Source organism: Gavia stellata, chromosome 2 (assembly GCF_030936135.1).
Source record: "Gavia stellata isolate bGavSte3 chromosome 2, bGavSte3.hap2, whole genome shotgun sequence".
NCBI classification, from domain to species: Eukaryota; Metazoa; Chordata; class Aves; order Gaviiformes; family Gaviidae; genus Gavia; species Gavia stellata.
The window spans coordinates 61,104,488-61,127,203 of record NC_082595.1 but is presented as its reverse complement, the minus strand read 5'-3'; the positions used below and the strand labels follow the sequence as shown (position 1 = coordinate 61,127,203).

General features: G+C 36.9%; 1 protein-coding gene across 1 annotated transcript in view; it reads left to right on the top strand.

The window, feature by feature from the left end:
- SLC16A10 (solute carrier family 16 member 10) overlaps positions 1–22,716 on the top strand; it is an 82,109-nt gene that overhangs the window by 49,893 nt on the left and 9,500 nt on the right. Inside the window, exons 3-4 of the mRNA XM_059835255.1 lie at positions 89–527; positions 22,478–22,621. Coding sequence (XP_059691238.1) covers positions 89–527; positions 22,478–22,621 — 583 coding nt within the window. The remainder of the gene's footprint in view (positions 1–88; positions 528–22,477; positions 22,622–22,716) is intronic.

The following is a 22,716-nucleotide window of genomic DNA, read 5'->3' as shown; positions in this document are numbered from 1 at the left end:
CTGTGTTGCATATGGTAGGTGAATGTGAGCATAGCGTTGTACAAAACACTAATGATTTTTTCTTTTTTCTTTTTTTCTTTTGATATAGCACCATTGAACCTCTATATTTCACTTACGGAGTCTTATTTGCCTGTGGCTGCTCATTTGCGTACCAGCCATCCTTGGTCATCCTCGGGCACTATTTCAAGAAACGCCTTGGACTAGTGAATGGCATTGTCACTGCAGGCAGCAGCTTGTTCACTGTGTCACTACCCTTCCTCTTGAGAGTTTTGATTGATTCTGTTGGCCTATACAACACTTTGCGGGTCCTGTGCATCCTTATGTTTATTCTGTTCCTGGCTGGCTTTACATACAAACCTCTTGTTTCCAACGTCAAAGACAAGGAGGGAGTAAAGAAGGGAAAGTTCAGATTTCCTCCTGATAAAAAGATTTGCAATTTCTCCGTTTTCAAAGTTCTCAGTTACCGAATCTGGGCTTTTGGGATCCCAGCTGCGCTTTTTGGATACTTTGTGCCTTATGTTCACTTGGTAAGTGCATGTTTCTTCCTACATATGGTGTATTTAAAACTACAGCTATTTTCCTTTGTGTTATGGACTAAAAAAATGATTGGTGATAGGAAGCAATATGTAAAGTATAATTTGTGTTGGGGAGAAACATGAAATTATTTTTGATGTTGTCTGTGATTAAGAGATTCCAGGGCTCTAATCAGAACTATTAGTTGAGCCAGTTAAAATTTTAGTTCTTTGTTATTAATCTAAGGTTTAAAATACTTTAACCCTGAAAAGATACATTTGAAAAGTATTCTGTACTATTCTGAAGAGAATTCTTTATTTTGGTACTCAGCTGCATACATTGCCAATGATACTTGTGTGTTTCAGAGTAATAGTGGAAGGAGTAAATAACAGAAAACAGGTAAAACTTCTAGTTTTTGTTTCTTTAAATTGAGGTATGTCTGTTAAAATGTAGATTTTTAGAGTATATTGACCATTCTCCAGGTTTATTAAAAGCAAAATACTTGGATTTTTCTGTCTCTCAAACTTCAGCTTTGTTGTTTACCACTATATAGCACTAATGTAAGTGATCCTGTTACCTGGTGCTTCTAGCTGCCAGTTCAGCTGGTTTTTATTGCTGTCTACAGTAACTGATAGAGCTCTAGCTTCTTATGATGGGGAAGCTGTTTCTTATACATGTGCGAAAAAGTTAATTTGTTTCCCTAGCAGAATTTTTTTTCTGTAGTACACTGATAATCTAAAAAATTTTGATGCAACTGCAGAGACGTATTACATAAAAAGTATCTGACTGGCATTCATTGCACTACTTAAATAGTGAATTATTTCTGAACAGCTTCCTGGTGGTGCTGTCTAAACTGAAGCGGTGCAAACCAAAAGGCTTAAAAAGGAAAGGAAAAAAAGCCCACAACCTGCAATGGGATGCTCTCTTTAGAGCATTACACATCCTCATATTCAAGAGTATTTGATTAAAAGCGTGGACTAGTAGAACTAGTACCCACTATGAAAACAGAAGGATCATGTTAATATTTATTATTCATCCATGATAGAACAGTAAGATTCATGATAATAAATGTCTTTGAATTCTGTCCAAAAACTTCAACTCTTTTAAAAGCCCGTGGGTTTGTATGCAATATAGCAAGTGGTGTCACTGCTTTCTGGTAATACATTGGTTAGATTACTGACTCTGCATCAGATATTTATTTTAAAAATTACCTTAGGGTGGCGGCTGGTTTGTTTTTGAGCAGCCATAAACTGACTTTTATTCATGGCTAGTTCTTGTTACTTAGTTTTCAGTCATGTAGACCTTAGTCTAATTCTAAGTGTTATAGAATATTTCAAAGGACTAGACAATCAGATGACTAGGCTATTGTAAGACCTTATGCTATTTCCCCGTAAGTTTTGTAGAGATTTTTTGAAATAAAATGGTGTTCAGAGGAGTAGAAGGGAAGTGTTGTAGAGAAAGCTATTGGATAGGTCGTAAATGGTTGTTAACACTTGTAGAGGACTGAAGAACAAGGCTATACAAGCAGTCACATAGAACCTCTAAAATACATTTATTTAACAAAAAGCTTGTAATTTTTTACGAAAATCTTGTACGAATGCTTCTTGTTTCTAGATTGGACTAAAGCTGCTGGTTGACTTGTTAGAGGACAAAACTCTTTCTATCTTTTATATAATATAATTTTTCTTTTTATAGTGTGCTCTCACTCCTGTTGAGTGCTTTTTTCCCCCCCCATATCAGATCGGTGCAAATTCTGATTGCAAAATACATCTCCAGTACATGAAAACAACTTGATCAAGGCTGTTTCTAATATGTTGTTTGATAACACTATAAAACTATTCCAAAGTACAGTTTAGAATCTAATATTTCAAAGATTACCTCAAAATTATAGTAAGAGATTTAAATCCCAGCACTTTTTTGCTCAGAGATTCAGAGGAACCATGAAGCTTAACTACTTATAACATAAAATCTTCACTGGTAGTTTGCTTTGTATGCCACTTTGAGGGGAAGCTTCACCAGCTCTTACGAACTCTTCACTGAAAAGTTTTTTTTTTATTATCAGAACCCCCTCCTGAAACCCACAAGCTTTTGTTTTAATTTATTTGTCTCTAAATACTCAATTTTACTGTATAATTCTCTGGTCCTTCTGTAAACCAGAGAGAAAAATCTTCTTAAACAATGTATTGTAAGCTCCCACTAATTTAAAATAAAACTGTTATAAACAAGAAGCTTAGCTTTCATTCTTGGCTTTGCGGATAGCATTATTAAATGGAAAATACCTTTATTTTTTTCTTTAATCTTTTAAAACATCTGATTATTTATGAGTCAGATTTCTATCCAAAAATCTAATTTAGGTACTTTTCAATATATGCAAAGAATCCATGGAGGATTGGGGTACTACTTCACTTGTGTTATGTACCGAGGACTCTTGACCATGCTCCGAAATATTTAAAGCCCAAACCAAACTTTGATCAGTGAGTATGATAGGGATGGTAAGAAACAGTCTGAATTGGAATATAATTTCATGTGTTTATTTAGACTGATTAAGAAACTATGTAGGTACCTTCAATGTCAGATTTCTGTTTGCTTATGTATATGGTCCATTAAGTACTATGTAAGTGCTCACTAATCTTTCAGAAATCTTGACCTACAAATAGTTTACTAAAATAATCCCTAGCTTTACTGATATTGAAATGGAAAATTAAAACTTGAATTTCATAAATAACAGTATTTCCACTTTGAGAATGTATAAGATTTTTCTAACCTTCAGTCTTGGATAAGTGATCAGGATGAAAAGAGTTTAATAGCTGCAGGTTATATATTTAAGATTATTTTATAATTATTTTGTATGTGATTTACCAAGGACGGATGTATCCTCAGTAGCAGAAATCTTTTGTGACAGAAAGCAGGTGTTCGAATTACTGGATTGGAGGATGCAGTCACAGGACTAGCAATAAACTTGCTGCTTGGGGCTTAAAGAATGAAGTGTTCTCGCAGCTAAACCCACCATTTCTTTAATTATTTCTACATAAACCTAAATTCATTCAAGAATTTAGCTCTGCTTTTAGAACGAAGCAAACACTCATCCCTCTAACTTAAATCTAATACTTTCAAAAAGAAAGGGAAATCTTTTAATTGAAAGAGGTATTTATTTTTATGGAAATGTGAGTAAGTGAAGAAACATAGCATTAATTGCTGGTGGGCAATGATGTATGCTGGGGGGACTATTTAAACCCTTTAAAGTCTCTGTGGATCTGTATTTGAGAAAGTGAATAGACCAGTGTTTATGAAGGAACAGCATGGATTCTGCCCTTCAACACAGATACTTGAACTCCAGTAGATAGCTCTGGACTTTATCCTAGTTTTGTCTGCTTTTGATAAAAAACACATTTTTATGTACTTCCAGAAGTACATAAAAGTACATAATTCCAGATAAGTCAAAGGCTATACGCAAAAAAACCCTTTTTGCTGGTACATCTACCAAACAAGAGATTACTTTCTTTAGCTTTTGAAAATGAAAGCTACTATTGTTCCATTGTTTACTGCATTTTTAAAATAGTAGCAATACTGGAAAAGGGGTATGATACTTGGACAAGTTACAGCTTTCATTATGCTAACACTCTTGAAATTTTCCTTGTTAGGGATGGCTGGCAACAGCTAGACTGCTAGAATGGGATGCTGCTTGCAAGTGCCCTAAGAAAACACACCTATACATGGAGCCTCAAGCCCACAACTCACCCTTAGCCTTCAGATTTGGTTCCTGTACTTATCAAGTCCCATTTTTCCCACCTGGAAAGGCAGTTTCTGCTGTGGTGTTGGGTGCTCTTGACTATGTGATGAAACACAGGTGCCACAGGCCCTACTGGTTAGGGTGGTTGGTTGTCACCACTTGGGTCCATGGTAACTGGGGGTTGCAGGCTCGGTGTGCTCCAGTCAGTGCACACCAGCTGCTGTCTGCCAACTTCGCGCAGCGGAGGAGACCGTAAGGTCCCAGGCATGGTCTCTGAATGCTTCTGAGGCCAGCCCTGACTTCTGTTTGTCCCTCTTGTGTTTTCTGAAGCATATTGGAAAGGACAATGTATGTTATGAAACTTGAAGTAAAAAAGAAATAAAAGCTCATTTTGGGCTTTGGAATAATAGAATAGAAAACCAGAGGAAGCAACCTGCTAGTAAACTAGGCTCTAACTAAAATTAAACAAATCATCAAATTAATTATATGGTATGCTAGATAGGATTCATATCAAGGAGCTGGCAAGAATTACCAGTCCCTGACTGGTAGATATCAGCTGCATGCGAAATAGGCATCATATTCCTTTTGGCTTTTGCAGGGGAAAACCAAAAAGGGAGAGCTTTTATACCAGTTTAATTGGTGTCAAATTCCATTAGTAGGTGTTCTATTCCGTGTGTTTTTGGGGAATTGAGTTGGGAGAAATACTATAAATAGGTTTTGATTTAATTTTCTTATATACTTTTAGCATTAATTCAAATTGAATAGCAAACTGATTGATAATTCATAGGATTACTAAATCAAATGGTTATTCCTCTCAATTTTAAATCCAGTCTAAACTGCAGTAATTGAGAGTTTGTTTTTTTTTTTCTTTTGATGTCTTTCTAAAATAGGCAAATAGCCAAATAAAAAAAACTAGTTTCGTCCATTCAGGTTTAAATTGTGAGTCCACAACAGAAATCTGTTAGATTAAAAACAATTTAGTGTTTTGCATTAATAAGGACTATCTCACAAGGAAATGATTAAGTATATTTGAAAGAAAGAAATACCTAGTCTCTGTGCCACTTCTTGTCCTGTGCTGCTTTTGCTACTAAACAGAGAACTTCTGTTCACAGTCTAATGTTAGGCATTTAGTGTTGTTGTCTTACCTTTAAAAAAAAGTATCTACTGAATCAGGATCATACATCCTTAATTCTTATGAGCTTTTTGCGTCAATTCTGTTAAAATTTGACATAAGATCACGTTAGGTAGTTTAAAAGATACACTGTTGCTTTTTGTGCTTTATTTAGCAGGGAGAAAAGAAATGCTACTTAAAATGGATGTTGTCACTGCTTATTCTTTTCAAAGCAGTGACTAAGGTCACTACTAAGGTTCAGTATGAGGTTTAGGACTATATTAATTATGACACATTTACCAAAAAAGTGGCCCAGTATTGTGTTGTGTTTTGATATAGCAATATTCAGTCACTATGAGGAATACTGGTAGGACTGTGAATATCATCATAACACTTCCCATGCAATGTTTCAGTCCTGTAGTAATTTGTTTTGGGATATTTACAGTATCTCCATTAATTCAGTTTCAAATAAAGACATGGTTTGGTTTAGGAGTTACTTTTATTAAACGCCTCTTGGTAATGATAAGTCCTGTCTTATTTATAGTGTTTGACACCTTGCAAGATGAAAAACTGAATTGAACAACTGTATAGTTGAACAAAATAGTGCAAATATTTATTACATGTTTTACTTTTAAAAAAACCTGAATGGTAGACAATGCAATAAAAATGTGTATTGATAAAGTTTACCTTTCTAAGTCTAAATCTTTTATATAAAGAAAATACATACTCTTAAAGAATGGCCAAATCTATTTGAAAATTAGGCTTATTGTTTAAATATTTTTATAGGCTTGTATACAAAGCTACCCATTAATAGATAAGCAATGTGAAAGATACCATAACACTGCCTGTATTCTTAAAACTTCAGAATAGCTCAGGAAAAATAGATTTCAATATTTCTCACCTTCCTTTGCTGCCTATTTCTTCATTTATTGTGTAAATCTGAATTTTCCTTTTGATGCTTACCTACATTCATATTCCATGATTCCATACTTGCATATGTAGAGATTTTTGGTTAGCAGTAGCTATGTGGAGTGCATGTGTTCTGTGTCTGCGTGCTTCATGTTTAAGATATGAAAAAATGGTGTGTCTCTTGTCATTTTTTCCAACAACTTCCTTGGGAGAATCTGTCTTGGGAGCCAGATTTAAATACCTGATTTGTTCTCTTCCATAGATAGATACTGAAGATTCAGTGTCTCATTGTTTCTCTGAATCTGCATGTGCCAGGAATAGGTTCAGCTGGACCTCCAAGGAACAGGGAAGTGAGACTGCAGACTTAATGCTTGGAAAAAAATAGGTAGATACTGCCTCAGATTCTAGAAACTGCCACTGAGAAACCAAGCATCACCTTGGACTCTGCTATAAGACTTTAATTAACTGTATTGGAAAAGAAAATGCATCTTGCAATGAAAAACAAAGAGGCTTCCCATCAGCTGGCCAGCTAAAATGTATTGCAAAAAGATACAGCAGCCCCAGGACTATTGATAGGTGCAGACTCTCAGGCTCTGCTGGCATCTTATTTGAAAATACGAGATTTGCTGGCTCCGCTGCTAAGCTGCCTTTTCAGATCCTTGGGGAAACTTTGTAACAATGAAGTGAAGGTTTAGCCTGTAAATAAGTCTGGCTGGCAGCAGTGGACGCTGTTGTAGCTGTTTTTCACTGGGAAATAAAAATATACCATAGTATATACATCCTCTGAGGTGCTGTGCTTTGCTCTATGAAAACCAGGAATACACAATGTTTGGAAGAATTCAGAGATTCCTTGCTTCCCACAGTATTACATGTTGCATGAAGGTAATCAGTTTAGCTGCCTTCTCCTTTTCTTGACCTTAGGAATGGCTGGGAAGAAGTGCTAGTGATGACAAGCATTCTTACCAGGCCAGTAATCCCCTGCTTAGCTCAGTCCACAAACAGCTGTGACAGATTGAGTGCCTTGCTGTGTTATCCTTTGGAGACCACTTGGACCATTTTGAGCATTTGAGTCAGCATTACCCAGCATGGCTAGTCATCTTGGGCTTTCTTTCATCTGGATAATCTTTCCAGTTCAGTTTGTTTCCTGTTCATTACCTCCTGTGATCTTTCAGCTGTCCTTCCAATGATATCTTTTACAATAGGAAGTTTCCTGGGAAATAAGAAATTACTCACTTTTGTCTCAAAAAAAGAATAGGTTTGGGTAAACCTGTTCATCTGCAAACTGAAGCTAAATGTAATTGAGAGACTAGTTCTTATGTCTTAACTTTCAGAATTCAACATTTCCATTACATTACCACATGTGTTAAGTTCCTTAGCTTGTGTTAGGTCAAAACCATTAACAATACCAGAACCCTTGTAATTTGAATTATTGACAGCTTTGAGGATTTTAACCCCAGGTCTTTGAGGTAGCTGACTAATACAGACAGATCTTCTCTACAGAAAATATTTAGTGTTGAAATATTTAGAGACCTGCTCAAAAAGCTCAATAGGGTTTTTAAACTCTTGGAAGACAAACCTTTTCCCTTGGCATAATGAAGGTTATGGGTGGCCTCTCTGGTTTCCATGTTTGCGAGGGCATACCTCTCTTGCAGTAAGTTCTAGAGCCTGTTCAGGCTTGCAGATCAAAACACAACAGTGAAAATGTACATTGTGCCACATGCCAGACTAGATCTGTGATCACATATGGGCTGTTGAAGGCTGGCCTGTTCCACAGGCAGGTATTTTCTTATATATATGCTTCTGCCTTCTTGAAATTCTAGAAGAGTTTAGTAAGTGTCTGTGAGGAACCTCCTTCTGACATCCAGGGCAACTAGTTCACTGGGGGAACCTCACTGGTTTTAGCAACAGGTACAGTGCCCTCAATGTAAACTGTCTTTCAGAACTCATGAATCTGTTCTCTAGACAATCTCTGTGCTTAAAGATAGCTATGGGCAATACTGCAGTTGTTATCAGAGGGAAAGGTCATGGTCCTTCTGCTGTACAGGGAAGCTTTAAAGCGATGTATTTCAGATACATCTCATCAGAACAGATGACGGGCACATAAAGGGTAGATCATTTAGGCAGTCTGCTTCTCAGATGGAAGCTAAACTGTGTTCAAAATCTTCACCATCCTAACAAGACACATGTTTTTATTCCTGGGAAGGGGCATGGAGATGGTTGGAATCTTTGTAAAGTACTTTGTTAGTCATAAGAACTTTTTAATGCATGTAAACAAACTAATTTTCTAAGCTGCATCACAAAATCAGACAGCTTAGATAAACATTAGTCTGTCCTCTGTGTGGCTTAGTCTGTCTCCAGATCTTCTATGTTTGTTACTTTGAAGTTGCGGGGTCTAGTGCTATGCCCACATAGTCTATCCTCGGACAAAAAGATAGCGCTGTCTACTGGTCTATACTTACTATCTTTTGCTGGAATATCCATTTTGTTCCTGTTCTTTAGCCAAGAAAAGTAATCTTTTTTTTTTCACTTTAGAAACAACATAGTGAACAGGAGGACTTGCTGATACGCGGATTTTTGTTGCCAGATTTGATTCCACCCTTTCCCCTCTGTCGTACAAGGTCCTTGCCTTCATGTTATTTAACTATTCTACAACTGTTTTATCACCTTGGACTGCCTTCTTAAATTGAACGAGGATGACTTGTCCTTCAGCTCTGCTCTTTATCAGCCAGCTATTTTGACTTGTCACTACCCATTTCTCACTCTGTATTGGTAATGTGCCTTGTTTTTCTTAATAAGAGAGCAGATTCTGCTGAGCACATTCAGTGTTTGAACCTTTGCCCCCTAGAACATGTGCCAATAAGAACTGTCTTCCTGTGCAATCAACTTGAAGAAATGAAGAGCCAAGCTCTCATGAGATCTTCTGTACCCACAGTTTTTCTAGGAGACTTTATTTGAAATTCTTACTATGTACTTTGAAAACTGTATTCACTTCCATATACTCAGTTTTTGAAAGACCTTATTTATTCAGGACAGAACAGTCTCTCTATTCTGCCCATTCAGAAAAATAGGCATTTTCCACTTGTAAACTGCACACTCCCCGAGCAAAAGCTTTGGGTCATTAGGAAGAATTATACTGGAAAATATGAAGGGTATAGAAACCACCTAAGATTCTCCAAGCAGATCTGAGCTGCTATATCTGGACAAGCCATAGGATAGTCAGGATGAATCTCACTGCGGTAGTTGACGTTCTGCCCAGCAAGTCCCTAGTCATCCATAATATTGCTTACAAGTATTTTTGTAACTCTTCAAGCCCTGCCTACTGATGTTGTGTTCCCTAAATATTGTCAGGTGTAACATCTCTAGACTGACTCCTCATTTGAGAAACCAGTGTTTTGGTTGCTGTCCTTGCAAGAGTGGTCATTTCCACATAGATGGTGGCAGTTGCTTTGTATTCTCTGCAGTGGGACATGCATCTGCTCAAGGAGCCATAGTAGAAAAGAATTACATACCTTGCAATAAGTGAAGTTCTTCAGGTTGTGCACTCTGTGTGCACAGTCCTAATCCTGCACCTCTCTCCTCCCTTTAAATCCTGTGCCCCTGGATTCCACAGTGGAGACAAATAGAAGCACAGATACAAATGCTGTCCTTTATGTCTGAGCGCAAAGTGTGTTGAAAAGTATGATGTATACTATATAGACTCTAGTAAACAAAAATCTCTAAACTTAAACATATAAAACACATGCATATCCACAGTAAAGTGCATACGCATAGCACATCTTGAAGAAATTCAGTTCTTGTAAGGTAAGTACAGTGTTTTTTGAACCACTTGTATTATGACATAAATTTGCTAGTTTTAAAATGTTTGTTTAATATCTAATTGGTATGTCTGGATTTTTTCACTCAAATTGGAAAAAAATCAGTCTCCATCACTACATTCACTTGCTTTTATGGGCAAGAAACCTGTTCATTTTTTCAGATCTCCTACATCAGTTATTTGTCTGAATTCTACTATATCTTTTATTTCCCAGAATCTGATGTTAGTCTGTTTTGTAATGATAGGATAGTATTTTTTAAATTATGTCCAGTACTAACAGATAACTGTGTGTCAAACAGATATTTCTCTATACTGTAGATAATCTAAAAAAGTTAAACCTGTAGCTACAGCTGTCAATTTTAGCACTATTACATTTCTCATCCACTTAATCTACCATATTTCGGTCTCCAATGGAAGACTAACAAGGCACTGGTTTTGTAAAGGTCCAATGAAATTATTAAGCAGGTATCTCTGAGACCCCAAGTCTTCAGTGGCTCCCCATGCTTTACTTGCCTTTCTAATCTTTGCATTTATCTCCCTTCAGATCTCAACATCTGCTGCAGTTTGACTGCCCAGGTTAGTGAAATTTTCCCCCTTTATCCACTTCTGTAATTATCCTGTGCACCCATTTCTTTCCCAGTATTTCTCAATATTGATCTGGCAGTATTTATTCTTGGCTAGATTGTCCACTTTTGACATGGGGGGGGGGTGGTGGGAAAAGAAATAAATTATTTCCTACTTGTTATAAAAGCATGTTTAAACTATGTTTTCCAAATAAGTACCGGAGAAGAATAAAAATCATAAGTACAGAAAGAATAGAAACTGAAAAGAATGAAACAAATATTTTCTGTTTTTTTAGAAGTAAAAAAATATTTACAAAAAAATATTTTAGGTAGCAGGTATACTCAGGTACAAACAATAAGATGATGTTGAAGGGTAAGAGCAAAGCAGTCTTCCTCAGGTCTATGCAATACTAGCACATTGAAAGGTCTGAGTTACATTGTGATTTCCTTTGTATCAGTCTCTAACAGCACACTAGTTAATGTACTCTTGCATAATACAAGCTATTCTAATAGCAAACAGAGCATATAGTTTGAAGTCAGATTAAATTGTAAAGGTTTTTTTGTTTGTCTTTTTTTTTTAAATGCTATTTTAATGGTAAATTCAGCATCGTGTCTTTTGGATGCTTGAAGCATCTTGACCTGAACTAAACTCTTCAGGCTCCACAAGAGATCACAGTTGACATTTTTTCCTGCTATCCTGATACAGGGTAAAGAAAACTAATAATCAAAATTAAGTGAAGAACCTCTCTTTACTCATGCAGACCAGTTTTTGTGTCCAGTTTCAGCTCCAGGAAGACCTGCATAGAAAACCTTCTTTGCTTCTTAAATCCTGTTCAGAGTTGTGAATTTCTTTCCACGTATTTTGAATTTTCCTTTGAGGAAATCCTGGAACCTAGCTCTTTCCATTTGATTGCCAGTAATTATCAAGCTGTGAGCTATTTTTCATGTTATTTTCTGATGACTGAGTTAAAATTTGTCATTGCTACTGAGCAGAATATTTCCTAGGAGAAGAGAGAAGTGGCTTTGGATTGCTCCAGGCAGGAAAGAAAACTGAACATAAATGTCTGTATCCTGAGTAAGGGCTATATCTCTGTATAAGGGGCGGGGGGGAGACTATCATTATAATCTTTGTGTTTTAAATAAAAATGACTACCTGATTCAATTTCTCTGGGCCCTGATCTGGTAGATATTTGGCAGTGTACTTGGGACTTACATCTAGAATTGATACTCCTGTGAGAGCTTTCTTCTGTTTCCCAGTAGAATGAGACCGGCTCTTCACCCAGCTCTGTGAAAGCTGAGGTGATTATGACCATGTTCACAAGTAGATCTCTAATATCAAAGTGTTAGGGATGCCTTCAGATTTATGTGGCAGCTGAATAAAGGTTTGAGAATCTGTGTTTTGATTTTATTTACCTAAGTCCTATGGTTTAAGGAGTTTAGTCCTGAGAGACTTGATGAAAGTAGCACAAATTCTGTTGTGGAATAAGGAAGTTAAACTCTCTTAGGAGATGACAGTAGTGTTGTAACATGTGGGTAGATGAAATAATCCCTATTTTAATAACCAGTTGACTCCAAGTTAGTTGCTTATTGTGTTGTTCTTCAAGATAGGTAAGAAATACAGTCTTTATGTTTGTAAATTTTAGAAGGGGCTACTGTAATAAGCTGCTTTCTTTTCACACAAATGAGTCATACAATCTTGTCTGGTAATCTTATTAGTAATTCTACTGGTAAGTTGAAAAATTTACTTGAGGTAACAGCATTATTTGGTAAAATGGAAACCCATCCTTTTGTAAAAGCTTGTTGTTCCTGGCTAATTACTTTCACTGATGCAAATAAACACTTATTTTCATTCTGATCTTAGCCCAGGTTCCAGTGTTTCTTTTTGCCTTTGTCATCTTCTTGTCTGAGTAGTTACAGAACATGAGCTCTCTCCTGATAAGTTTTTCAGTATAGCAGATTCCAGAGACCTTGAATCAGTCTTGTAGCTGTCTTTCAAAACGTTTTTCAAGCTGAAGGGATACTCAGGCTCACTTGGCTTGAAGACCTTTGGTTTGACTGACTAGTCCTTATGGTCTAAAGAATAAGAAGCTTCTCCAGAGAGCAATTTGGAGCATCAGGGTCAGGTTTCTGAATTGCCTCTCAAATAATCTTTTTTTTTATATTGGTTAGGAAGACTAGCTGGCTAAGGCAGACATCCTTTTGTGACATGTAAATGCTGTAGCTAACACAATATTCTAATAAAGGTCTTGTTGTATTATAATGGTGTTAGCACTTCCCTTTTTCCACTTACTACTTCATTTAATTGGTTAATACACAGTTAGTCTCACTTGTGCTCCGATATAGTCAACTGTAAGCTTACCTTCAGCTTTGAACTGAATTATCAAAAGCTAAATATATGCTTTCTATAAAATTATGTAATACTTCCAGCAATATCTAATTTAGGCAAAATAAGGAAGGAAATTAGGTATTTAACTGAAGTAACTAAACTACTAACAGTTCTTAGTTAAAAAAAAACACTTCCATTAGCATACCTTTGCACTTATTTCTGGACAAGTAGCATATGTTGTTATATTCCTCTTCTCAGTATTCTTTCATTATTTTTATTTTTTAAGCTAGGCTCATGAAGTTTGACCTTATTTGTCTGGAAGTCAAGGCCAAGGTGTTATCATCACTAGACAGAATAGTACAACAGCTGTATTTTTTTTAAAGTTGAGGAAAACTAAACTGGATGTGTAGCAGCAGACTTGTATTAAAATTTTATTTAAGTATGCTAAATAAAATTAATCCGTACTATAAGCTTTTAATTTAATATTATAAAGAGGATGAACTCGCTATATTAGGTTTTAGTTGCTTTACTTCTATTAGTTGCTTTGAGAATACATCTTAAATTGTGTTTAGAACGATTAGCTAAAGTGTTTTTTAGTAAGTCCAGTGCATACAATGTGTTAATCATCAGTGGTTAGTGAAGTATTTTCTTCTTACTTTGGGTATTTGCTCAGGATATCTTAATCCATTGTTTTGATATTCCATAATTTCTAAATCATAGCATATCATATGCTCAGTTTTAATTACATAAGTTGTAACCTGATAACACTTTATCACATTAGTAAATGCCACAATGATTTGAAAAGAATTACTTACATTATGCTTCTAAAATTTAAGTGGTGATGTCAGGAAATTGCTTTCTTTCAGTCACAAGTTTACTTTAAATCAAAGAGAGCTTTACCAAGCTAGAGCTAAAAAAAAAGTTTTCAAGTTATAACGCTCAATAAATAAGTATTTGTGACTATACTAAGACATCCATCAAATCACTTCAGGAATCATAGAAAATAAGACTGGATGTATCCCAGTACTTTACCCGACTTACCCAGTTTTTTGAGTACAGGCTTACTTTGGTAAAGGACCTTTTTAAATATTTCTTTTCTTAATCTTTTCTCATAAGTCATGCTTATCAAATTTCTGCTTATTGCCAGATCTTTCTTTTGAATTCTGTACACATGGTCCATGTCTTTAATAATTAGTAATGACCAAAATAGGACATAATAATTCAGCTGAAGCCTTACTGGTACTGAGCAGTATGTGAAGGTCACATTGTGTCATGAATTGATATATTCTATTACTTTTGCAATATGATGACATGCTGAAGTTTAATCTGCTAAACCTTCAGTTCCCTTTCTAAAGCGCTGTTGCCAGATTATTCTTCCATCTTATATTCATGCATCTGATTTTCACCTCATGTTGTGTTTTTTGAATATTATTTACCTCATAATGTTTTTACGGAAACTAATCAATTATTTTGCACTATTGACTGAAATGCCAGGTTACCAAGAGGATTTTGAATTCCAGTCTTTTTCTTTATAGTGCCTGCAATACCCACATTTGATGTAATCTGCAAATTTAATAAGTATATTTTCTATTTCACTGTCCATATCATTAATAAAAATGTTAAATAGCAGTAGATTTGGGCAGGTTTTTATGGAGCCTTCTTTAGCATATTCAATTTTGCAGTGAATCACCAATTAAAAACAGTTTTTTCCAAACATTTGAACAGCCATCTTTACAGTTGTTCCATTTAAGTAATGTATTCCAAACTGGCTCATAAGAATTGTTACATCTGACTGAATTTCAAAATGCTGGAGAAGGTCAAGATTTGTTTCATCTGTCCTTCCCTCTGTTGTCAACGTTTGCTACCTATCATGTATTAGAGAAAAATAAGGGTTGGTTGTTTTCTCACAAATCTATGTTGATCCTTAGCTTATGATGTTACCTCTTAGATGTTTATGAAAAGTTCTGTTTTTGTTTTCTTTTCTGCTGTTATTCTGGAAATTCAAGTTAATGTGATTGACCTGTAACTCTCTAGGACTTGCTGATAGTAGCTAATTTTGGACACAGTGGCTAGCTGAGTTTTGAGAGTAAGATAGGCCCAGGAAGCACTGCTTTAGGGCCACAAGGGATGGATAGAACTAAGACTCTAAGTTGTGGATTGTAGTCACAAATGGGAATCAATTTAAAAAATGCTTACAAAGTGTAAGTTATTTGACAATTTAACTCTCAGTCTTCATGTGTATGTAATGCTTCAGTTCTTACATATTCCTGGCTTTATTACTCATCCTTGTTCTCAGTCATGGTGAGCTTCCCCAGATACGTGTACCTTACCTGTGTTGCTGCTGCTGCCCAAGCCACACCAATCCACCAGTATCTTTGTGCCCATTTCTTTATGATGTCTTTTGTGGCTCCGGTGGCATCCAGTCTGTCTTGGCACCTCCAGGAGCTACTAACGGAGGGTGGGACCTGAAAATATCCTGAGATGAAGTGGAGTGGAAGAGGGAAAGAGCAGAAGTCATGGACTGTCTTGTGCTGCAGTGTAGGGGTTGTCCCCCATGCTTTAGGCTTTTCTCAGTACCCAGCATGCTTTCTTGTGCTATTCCATGAATATCTTTCAGGCCTACCAGTTGGCATTCACTCTCTCAAGAACTGAGAACTTGTTTAATTGCTTTAAAATTGATTAGCATTTGTAAGTCTAAGTAGAAAACTGTTTATTGGTTAACAACCATTGTCTTGGTTTCTCCAGTTTAAGTTTTCTGCTATTGGTTGCTTATTTTGATCTCTGGGATCATACTCATCCTCCACATGCTCTTAAAGATAACAGCTCTCAGATTTTATTTTTATTATTTAGGGCAAACTTCTTCAGGACTAGCTATTTTGGGGGGAAAAACCAAACAAATTATTTTAACTATGTAATTGTCAACCTGAGTTTTTCTTAATCTAATCTGAATTCTTAACCTTTTTTATGTTAAATAGGCTTAACAGTTAACCTGTTAACTGTTATGTTCAGTTTTACTTCAGAAATTCAGATTATACATGTTCTGAGTCTTCATGCTGTATAGATTATTCTGTTTAATCTGCTTTGCTTAGTGGAATAATAGAAAATTTCCTGATTGCCATGTAATAATTGCCTTCTTTCTTTAATTCTTTCCTTGTTCATTACGTAGATTACATTGACCAGAGATAGAGAAAGTATCACTGTTCTGGCAAGTATGTAAACAGGAATTATCTTCAAGATGTATATATGCATATTGTCATGTGAAGACACTTAATTTCTAAAAAATGCTACTGTATCTATCTCAGGATAATGGCACTCCCTTAAAAATGGATCTGCATTAGGTATTAGTAATGCTGTTTCATGTCTCTTAACATGAAGAATGTTGTTTCAGTAGATGTTCAGGAGTCAGGAGCTGCTGCTTTGTTTGCTAGTTTTTGGCTCATAAGTAAAAGTTTCTTTGGAGTTTGGACCAGGAATGTATTTGCATTAAGTGATCTTCCCAGTGCCTAGTATCATACAGTTCTGTTTCTTTCTCTGATTCCCTGCACCTGCCACTCCCTACACCCTATTTTTGTGGTGAGTCCTTATGTTAGAGAATAAAGAATGATTTGACCAGAGTTACTTTATGCTTTGTTTTTCAGCACAACCTGAAACTTTCAATCTTCCAGGACAGTTCACTGCAAAGTTCTTAGAATCATAGAACCGTTTAGGCTGGAAAAGACCTTTAAGATCATCATTTCCAACTGTAAACTTAACCCTGCTAAGTCCACCACTAAACCATGTCCTGAAGCACCTCATCCACACGTCTTTTAAATACCTCCAGGGATGGTCACTCAACCACCTCCCTGGGCAGCCTGTTCCAGTGCCTGACAACCCTTCCAGGGAAGAATTTTTTCCTAATATCCAGTCTAAACCTCCCCTGACGCAACTTGCAGCCATTTAGATCTCTAGTTCTAGCACAGCCAAAGTCCGCTGATGAGGGGAATTAAGCATTTATTTAATGTTAAATTAATCCGAATACTTATTTCATGTTTAAAAGAATAAATGCTTAATTATTTGACAGCAGAGCCCCTAGCAAAATCAAGGACCCTGTACAGGTGGTTGAGCACACATGTTAGGAACCCACCCCTGCCCCAGAGGCTGACAGAGAAAAGTCTGTCTTCGTGTACAGAAGATGCAATACAGAAACACCTGCCACTGCCAGCACAATCATGCCTCACTGACAGCCCCCAGAGCCTTGAAAATCCCAAGATATTATTGCAGCTAAGGCAGAGGATTAAAAAGGAGGGCTTGGAAAGATCTGCGTCCAGCTAACGCTGCCTAACCACGGGCAGTTCTCCTCATTTCCTATGCCTCAATCTTCCCACCTCTAAAATGGGGCTAATCCCAATGACACCTCTTCACTGGAGGTGTGTGTCTCTGCAACAAAACATTACACTGGGAAGCACAAGCATATCTCTCTCCGCAGCTGAAGTGCCCATCAGCCTCTGTGACTCCTGTCTTTCCCATGTTCCTTTTTATTTTTACCCTAATTAACTAATTAATGTCTCAGACTTGCTTTCAGCTGCCTGCTCTGTTCCCATTGAAAATCTCCTTGATATATCTTTATCAAAGCAACAGTTAATATTTTTCTCTAGCCCTTTGAAGGAGTTGGCTTGTTCTGGCATGTGATTGACTTGTTCATTGAAGGAAGGCTGCTGGGTGATCACAGAATCACTACAGTTGGAAAAGACCTGTAAGATCATCAGGTCCAACCATCAACCCAACACCACCATGCCCATTAAACCATGTCCCACAATGCCACGTCCACATGTTCCTTGAACACCTCCAGTGATGGTGACTCCACCAATTCCCTGGGCAGCTTGTTCCAGTGTTTCACCACTCTCTCAGGAAAGAAATTTTTCCTAATATCCAGCCTGAACCTCCCCTGGCGCAACTTGAGGCCATTTCCTCTTGTCCTGTCACTAGTCACTTGGGAGAAGAGACCAACCCTCTCCAATTTACAAATGGAACCAGCAGTACTCTGTGATGGCACTAACAGTACAGAAAGATCTGTACATCATCAGTAAGGCTGTCCTTATCTCAGGAGATGTGTGTGAAATAAACTTAAGCTCCTAGTTTTCTGAAACTTTGAAGATCTAATTGTAGTCTTGAAGATGAGCACCAGTATAATTTTTCTACATATACCCACTCCATTAGTGTCCCATCAGTTGCTAATACCCTTACTTGGACATGCACTTAGTTTCTTTTTGTCTTTTGCCTCTTTTGCACTTGCAGCTTGGGGGGGCGGGAATCTGAGTGATGGAATCACAAGGCCATCATGTCGTCTAATAATACTGCATGGTTTTTTGAAGGCCACAGTAGTAATAATCAAATCAATAGATTATGGAGGTATCACCAAGCCTAGATTGATGGCGAAGTCTCATATATCATACAAGTCCAGAATTATTTTGGGTGTCTGGATTTAAAAATATTGCATGGCTAGGAGGGCCAATTAGTACTGAAATAACATTGTTATTAAAGCAGTTCTGGATACTACAAGTGTTTATACCTCAGGGCAGATTCCATACCCTGAGTCCTGTGATCAATTCAGTCTCTGATCATATTTTTTGCCTGTAAGGTTATGTTTTAGACTCATCTGACAGCACATGCAAAGCTTTATCTTTGTTACTTACAGGCATGGCTCACCACTTTGCGTTTCAAGGAAGCACAGTTTTGCTTGGATTTCTATAGAATTCATGCATTTCTGGAAAGCATGAAGAATGAAAAGTTTGTGTAGGCTATCCTTTTTCTTTTCCTGTCTGGGAAAGAAAAATCAAAACCAAAAGAACCTCCCTCAGTGCTTTCAGAAAACTGTTAATTTGGAGCAGTTAGGAATAGTATCTCCAATTCATAAATGGTACCAGCAGTACTCTGTAAATGTTTCCTTTTTTCATTCAGAACCAGTGTAAGGATAGTGTCAGACATCAGGACTTGCATCAGGATTTAAAGAAAATAGTGGGGTTTATGTGCTCAAACTTTTCTAGGTTATATATTGCTGTTGGCCATCTCTTTCAGTGAGAAAGATTGCATTGCATTTAGCCTACTAAAGCTTTACTTCATTGGGAATTCCCAAAATGGAATATACACATGAGGAAAGCAGTTGACAGAGAAAGAATTATTTCTTACTAGTTCATTACCACTTCTTTCAGATTCAGGTACTTTGTGTTTGGAAAAAGGAACTGGTGCTATACTCAGATTGCTCTCTCTGTCTTTGGTTCAGTGTGTGAATATACCTGAAATGTGTGTGCATTGAATGGAAGTTCTTGGCAAAATCTGTGTCTTGGTTGGATGGAGAGAGGTTAGGTAAGGCACTATATCTGAAAGCATTCCAGCCACTACTAAGTACCTAATATTTCTTCTAGTCTCATCCTAACAGTAATGAGAATTTGGAAAACAAGGTCTCTGTTTGTATGCATTACCCTGATAATAGAGAGCAAGGGTATATGGTAAAATGCTGGTGCCAGGGATACATTCAGTTATATTGTCCACTGTTTATGTCTTAATTTGGAAAATTGCATTGTACAAAGATAACAATAGTGAAGAAGCCATGCTAGTCTGGAAAATCTTGTACTGGTTGGCTTGGGCAAAATTACAGGCTTTTTCTATGTTTGGAAAAATCAGACCTGCAATTCAGCATGCACACAGTTCTAATGAGAGTGAAGAGCTAGCTGTATTACTGAGAACAGGCAAAACCCACAGGGAAATGCTTTGGCCTTTGATGTGTCTGCTGTGTGCCTGGGTCCCCATTTGACTGATGTAGATAATGCCTAAAAAGTCATATAATTATGGCTTGTATAGTTCTGCAGTGATAAGAGCGTTAATGCATGAGAATGTTCCTGAGAAAGTTCACAAGTAATTGCCCATCATGGGATTTTTGAGTAGTTCTATCAGTTAAACATCTGTGAAAATATGAATTTCGTTTAAGCTACTTCATAAATGAATAAATGTATTTGACCTATAGTTACAAGAAATGTCTCTAAGTCTATAATGAGTTAGCACTTACAGGACTGAATTAATCGAGAATTGCTGTATTTTCAGATATTCAGTTAATAATACTGCAGTTACTTACAGCTTGCTTAGTGACTATGTCACTGAAGATTGAATATGCTGCTAAGGATCAGAGGGTCAGCTCTGAGATCAGACCAGGTTGCTCGGGGCTTTGTGCACTTGGGTCTGGAAAAACTCTAAGGAAGGAGACCGAACAACCTCTCTGGGCAGCCTGTGCCACTGCCTACTGCCCTCCTGGGGAAAAAATTTCTCCTTACATCTAGTTGGAAACTCTCTTTAAGGTTATGACGTGCTTAAGAGGAGCGAAAGCTAAAAAATAAATACTAATTTAGGTATTTGAAGATAAGAGATGAGTAGTGGTTATTTTCCTACTTAAGGAGTTGACTGAATCCAGAATTTTCCCTCATTGATCTAAGAGGATTTCACCCTTGAATGCTGCTTGAGAAATCCAGTTACTCAGTTGCAGATGCAGGGCTAATAGTTATCTAGATGTAGAGCTTTATCTTATCTCTTGAAAAGCCTTGGGGGAGTGGATGAATCGGGTCTGCTAATTAAACAAGCTAGAGGCTGCAGAAACATGAAGTGGAACAGTTGACAAGAATGGCAGAAAATACCTTGGCTTCTCTCACTGGCTGGGCCAGCAGGTGTTGACAGGCACATAAAGGTAGGGGTGGGAAAACTATCAGCTTTTCCTCTTCTCACCTTTGACAGAAAGGGAATGAATAGAACAACTTATCTTTTTATGTTTAAGTATCATTCCAGAAGAAAAATTTCATCAAATTCTGTTCCCAAATGTGTCTTAAAGCCAAGAAAAAAAAAAAACCCAAACCACTTCAAAAATAGAAAGAGCCAAGCATCTGTTTTCGATTGAAGCTAGAAGTTACTCTTTAAAAAACAAAACAAAACCACTAACCCTCATTTTTTATTTCCTTTCTGACAAAATCAATTATATTGGACAAATTAATATTAGATTTTATAGACTTTCTGTGACATATAAACAAGACCCAACTGATTTTATACTTAAGAAAGTCACCATCACTCAGCAAATCCTGTTTATGTTGGAAAAAAAGGCTCTCTTGTATATTAACACTCTAGCCAAGAGAGAATCTTGACTATTTTGCTCTAGAAGTATCTACTAAAACTGAACTTTTCCATTTTATAGATAGGAGAATAAGGGTTCTCTAGTTTGAAGTGATATCACATAATCAGAATTAGTAACAAAAATTGGTGTGCAGCTTTTGCTATCCAGGTCTGTCAGCCTGTGGTCACCTTGTCTCTCAAATGTTTTTACTACATCTTTCCTTAAAATCAGTTTCTTCTGTTTGCTTTGTCACAGCTGAGTCTTTATAGTTTCTTTTTCAGATCTAGTTATGAGCGCAGAAATCGCTCATAAATCGCTCATCGTAAATGATTTCTACGTCTTCTAATGCCCACTTTGGCATATTTGGTATTACCAAGTGTGTTTCAAAAAGCGACTGTGCAAAAAAGTCTTTTCTTATGGATAACTTCTAGTCTTTGTGGTTGATCTAAAAATACCCACAAACAAAAAAACCCTGTGGAACCAGACAGAATACAAAAAATCCAAATCTATCAAGCCAGTCTTTTTTTTTTTTTTTTTTTAACATGACTTGAAAGGTTAGAATTACTGATACTGGTAGTTCATCACATTGTAGTTGATCTACTGTCAGGACTGTCGGTGAGTTGCTTTAGTTCTTTAGGTTGAAGTGGCTAATAAATCGTTCTTCCAGTTTGCCCTGTTCACTGCTGCTGTAGCTGCACCCTCTTCTGGAAGTACTCAGCTGTTGTGTTTGGCACTGCAGGTGGTTCCTGCTCCTCTTCCTCCTTGCCCCTGGATGTCATGGTGATCATGGATGTCAGGATGAGGCAGTCTGTAGGGCCCCTCCTACTTGCACTGCCTGGCCTCCAACTCTCTGCTCCTCTGCTTCTTGCTGCTGCCCTGAGCTATGTTAGAAGTTTGGTAGCCTGTATCTCTTGTCTTAATGCACAGTACTGTGGTGATACTCATTGATCATTCAGTACCTTCAGACCTGAGAGCATGCCCTAGCCAGTGAAGCAACCAGTTCTACACAGTCCTTGTGGATTCTGCATTATGTTAAATCTATGACTAGTAAATTAAGTGTGGTTGGGGAGAACACTCCTAGGTTCTCTTCAGTTTTCTTGGTATTAGATGCAGCCTTGTTGTTTTCTTGAATTCAGTTCCTTAATTGTGACTAAAGCAACAACATGTTTCAGATTGTTTTTATTGTATTGCACTTAATACTGATAAGCTGGTGCAAAACTTATTCTAAAATTTGTAATAGCAGAGTAAGTTAGTTGACCATTTGTAGCCATATTTATAAGTCTGAAATTCACAGATTACTCCTATTTAACTGAAGTTTTCTAAGGTTTGTTTTCCTTTTAATTCTAAAGCTAGTTCATTTTCTCAACCTTCTTTTTAAAACAGATGAAGCATGTAAAAGACAGATTTGGTGACAGCGTGCCAGAAGAAGTGCTTCTACTGTGTCTGGGCATTACTTCAGGAGTTGGCAGATTGATTTTTGGCAGAGTTGCAGATTATATTCCTGGTGCAAAAAAAGTTTATTTACAGGTATGTCTTCACACTGTTCTGAAGGAATATACAAACAATACTCTGAAGGCTTTGGTTGCAGGTACTATTAAGTAAGCAGAATTAACTGATTGGAG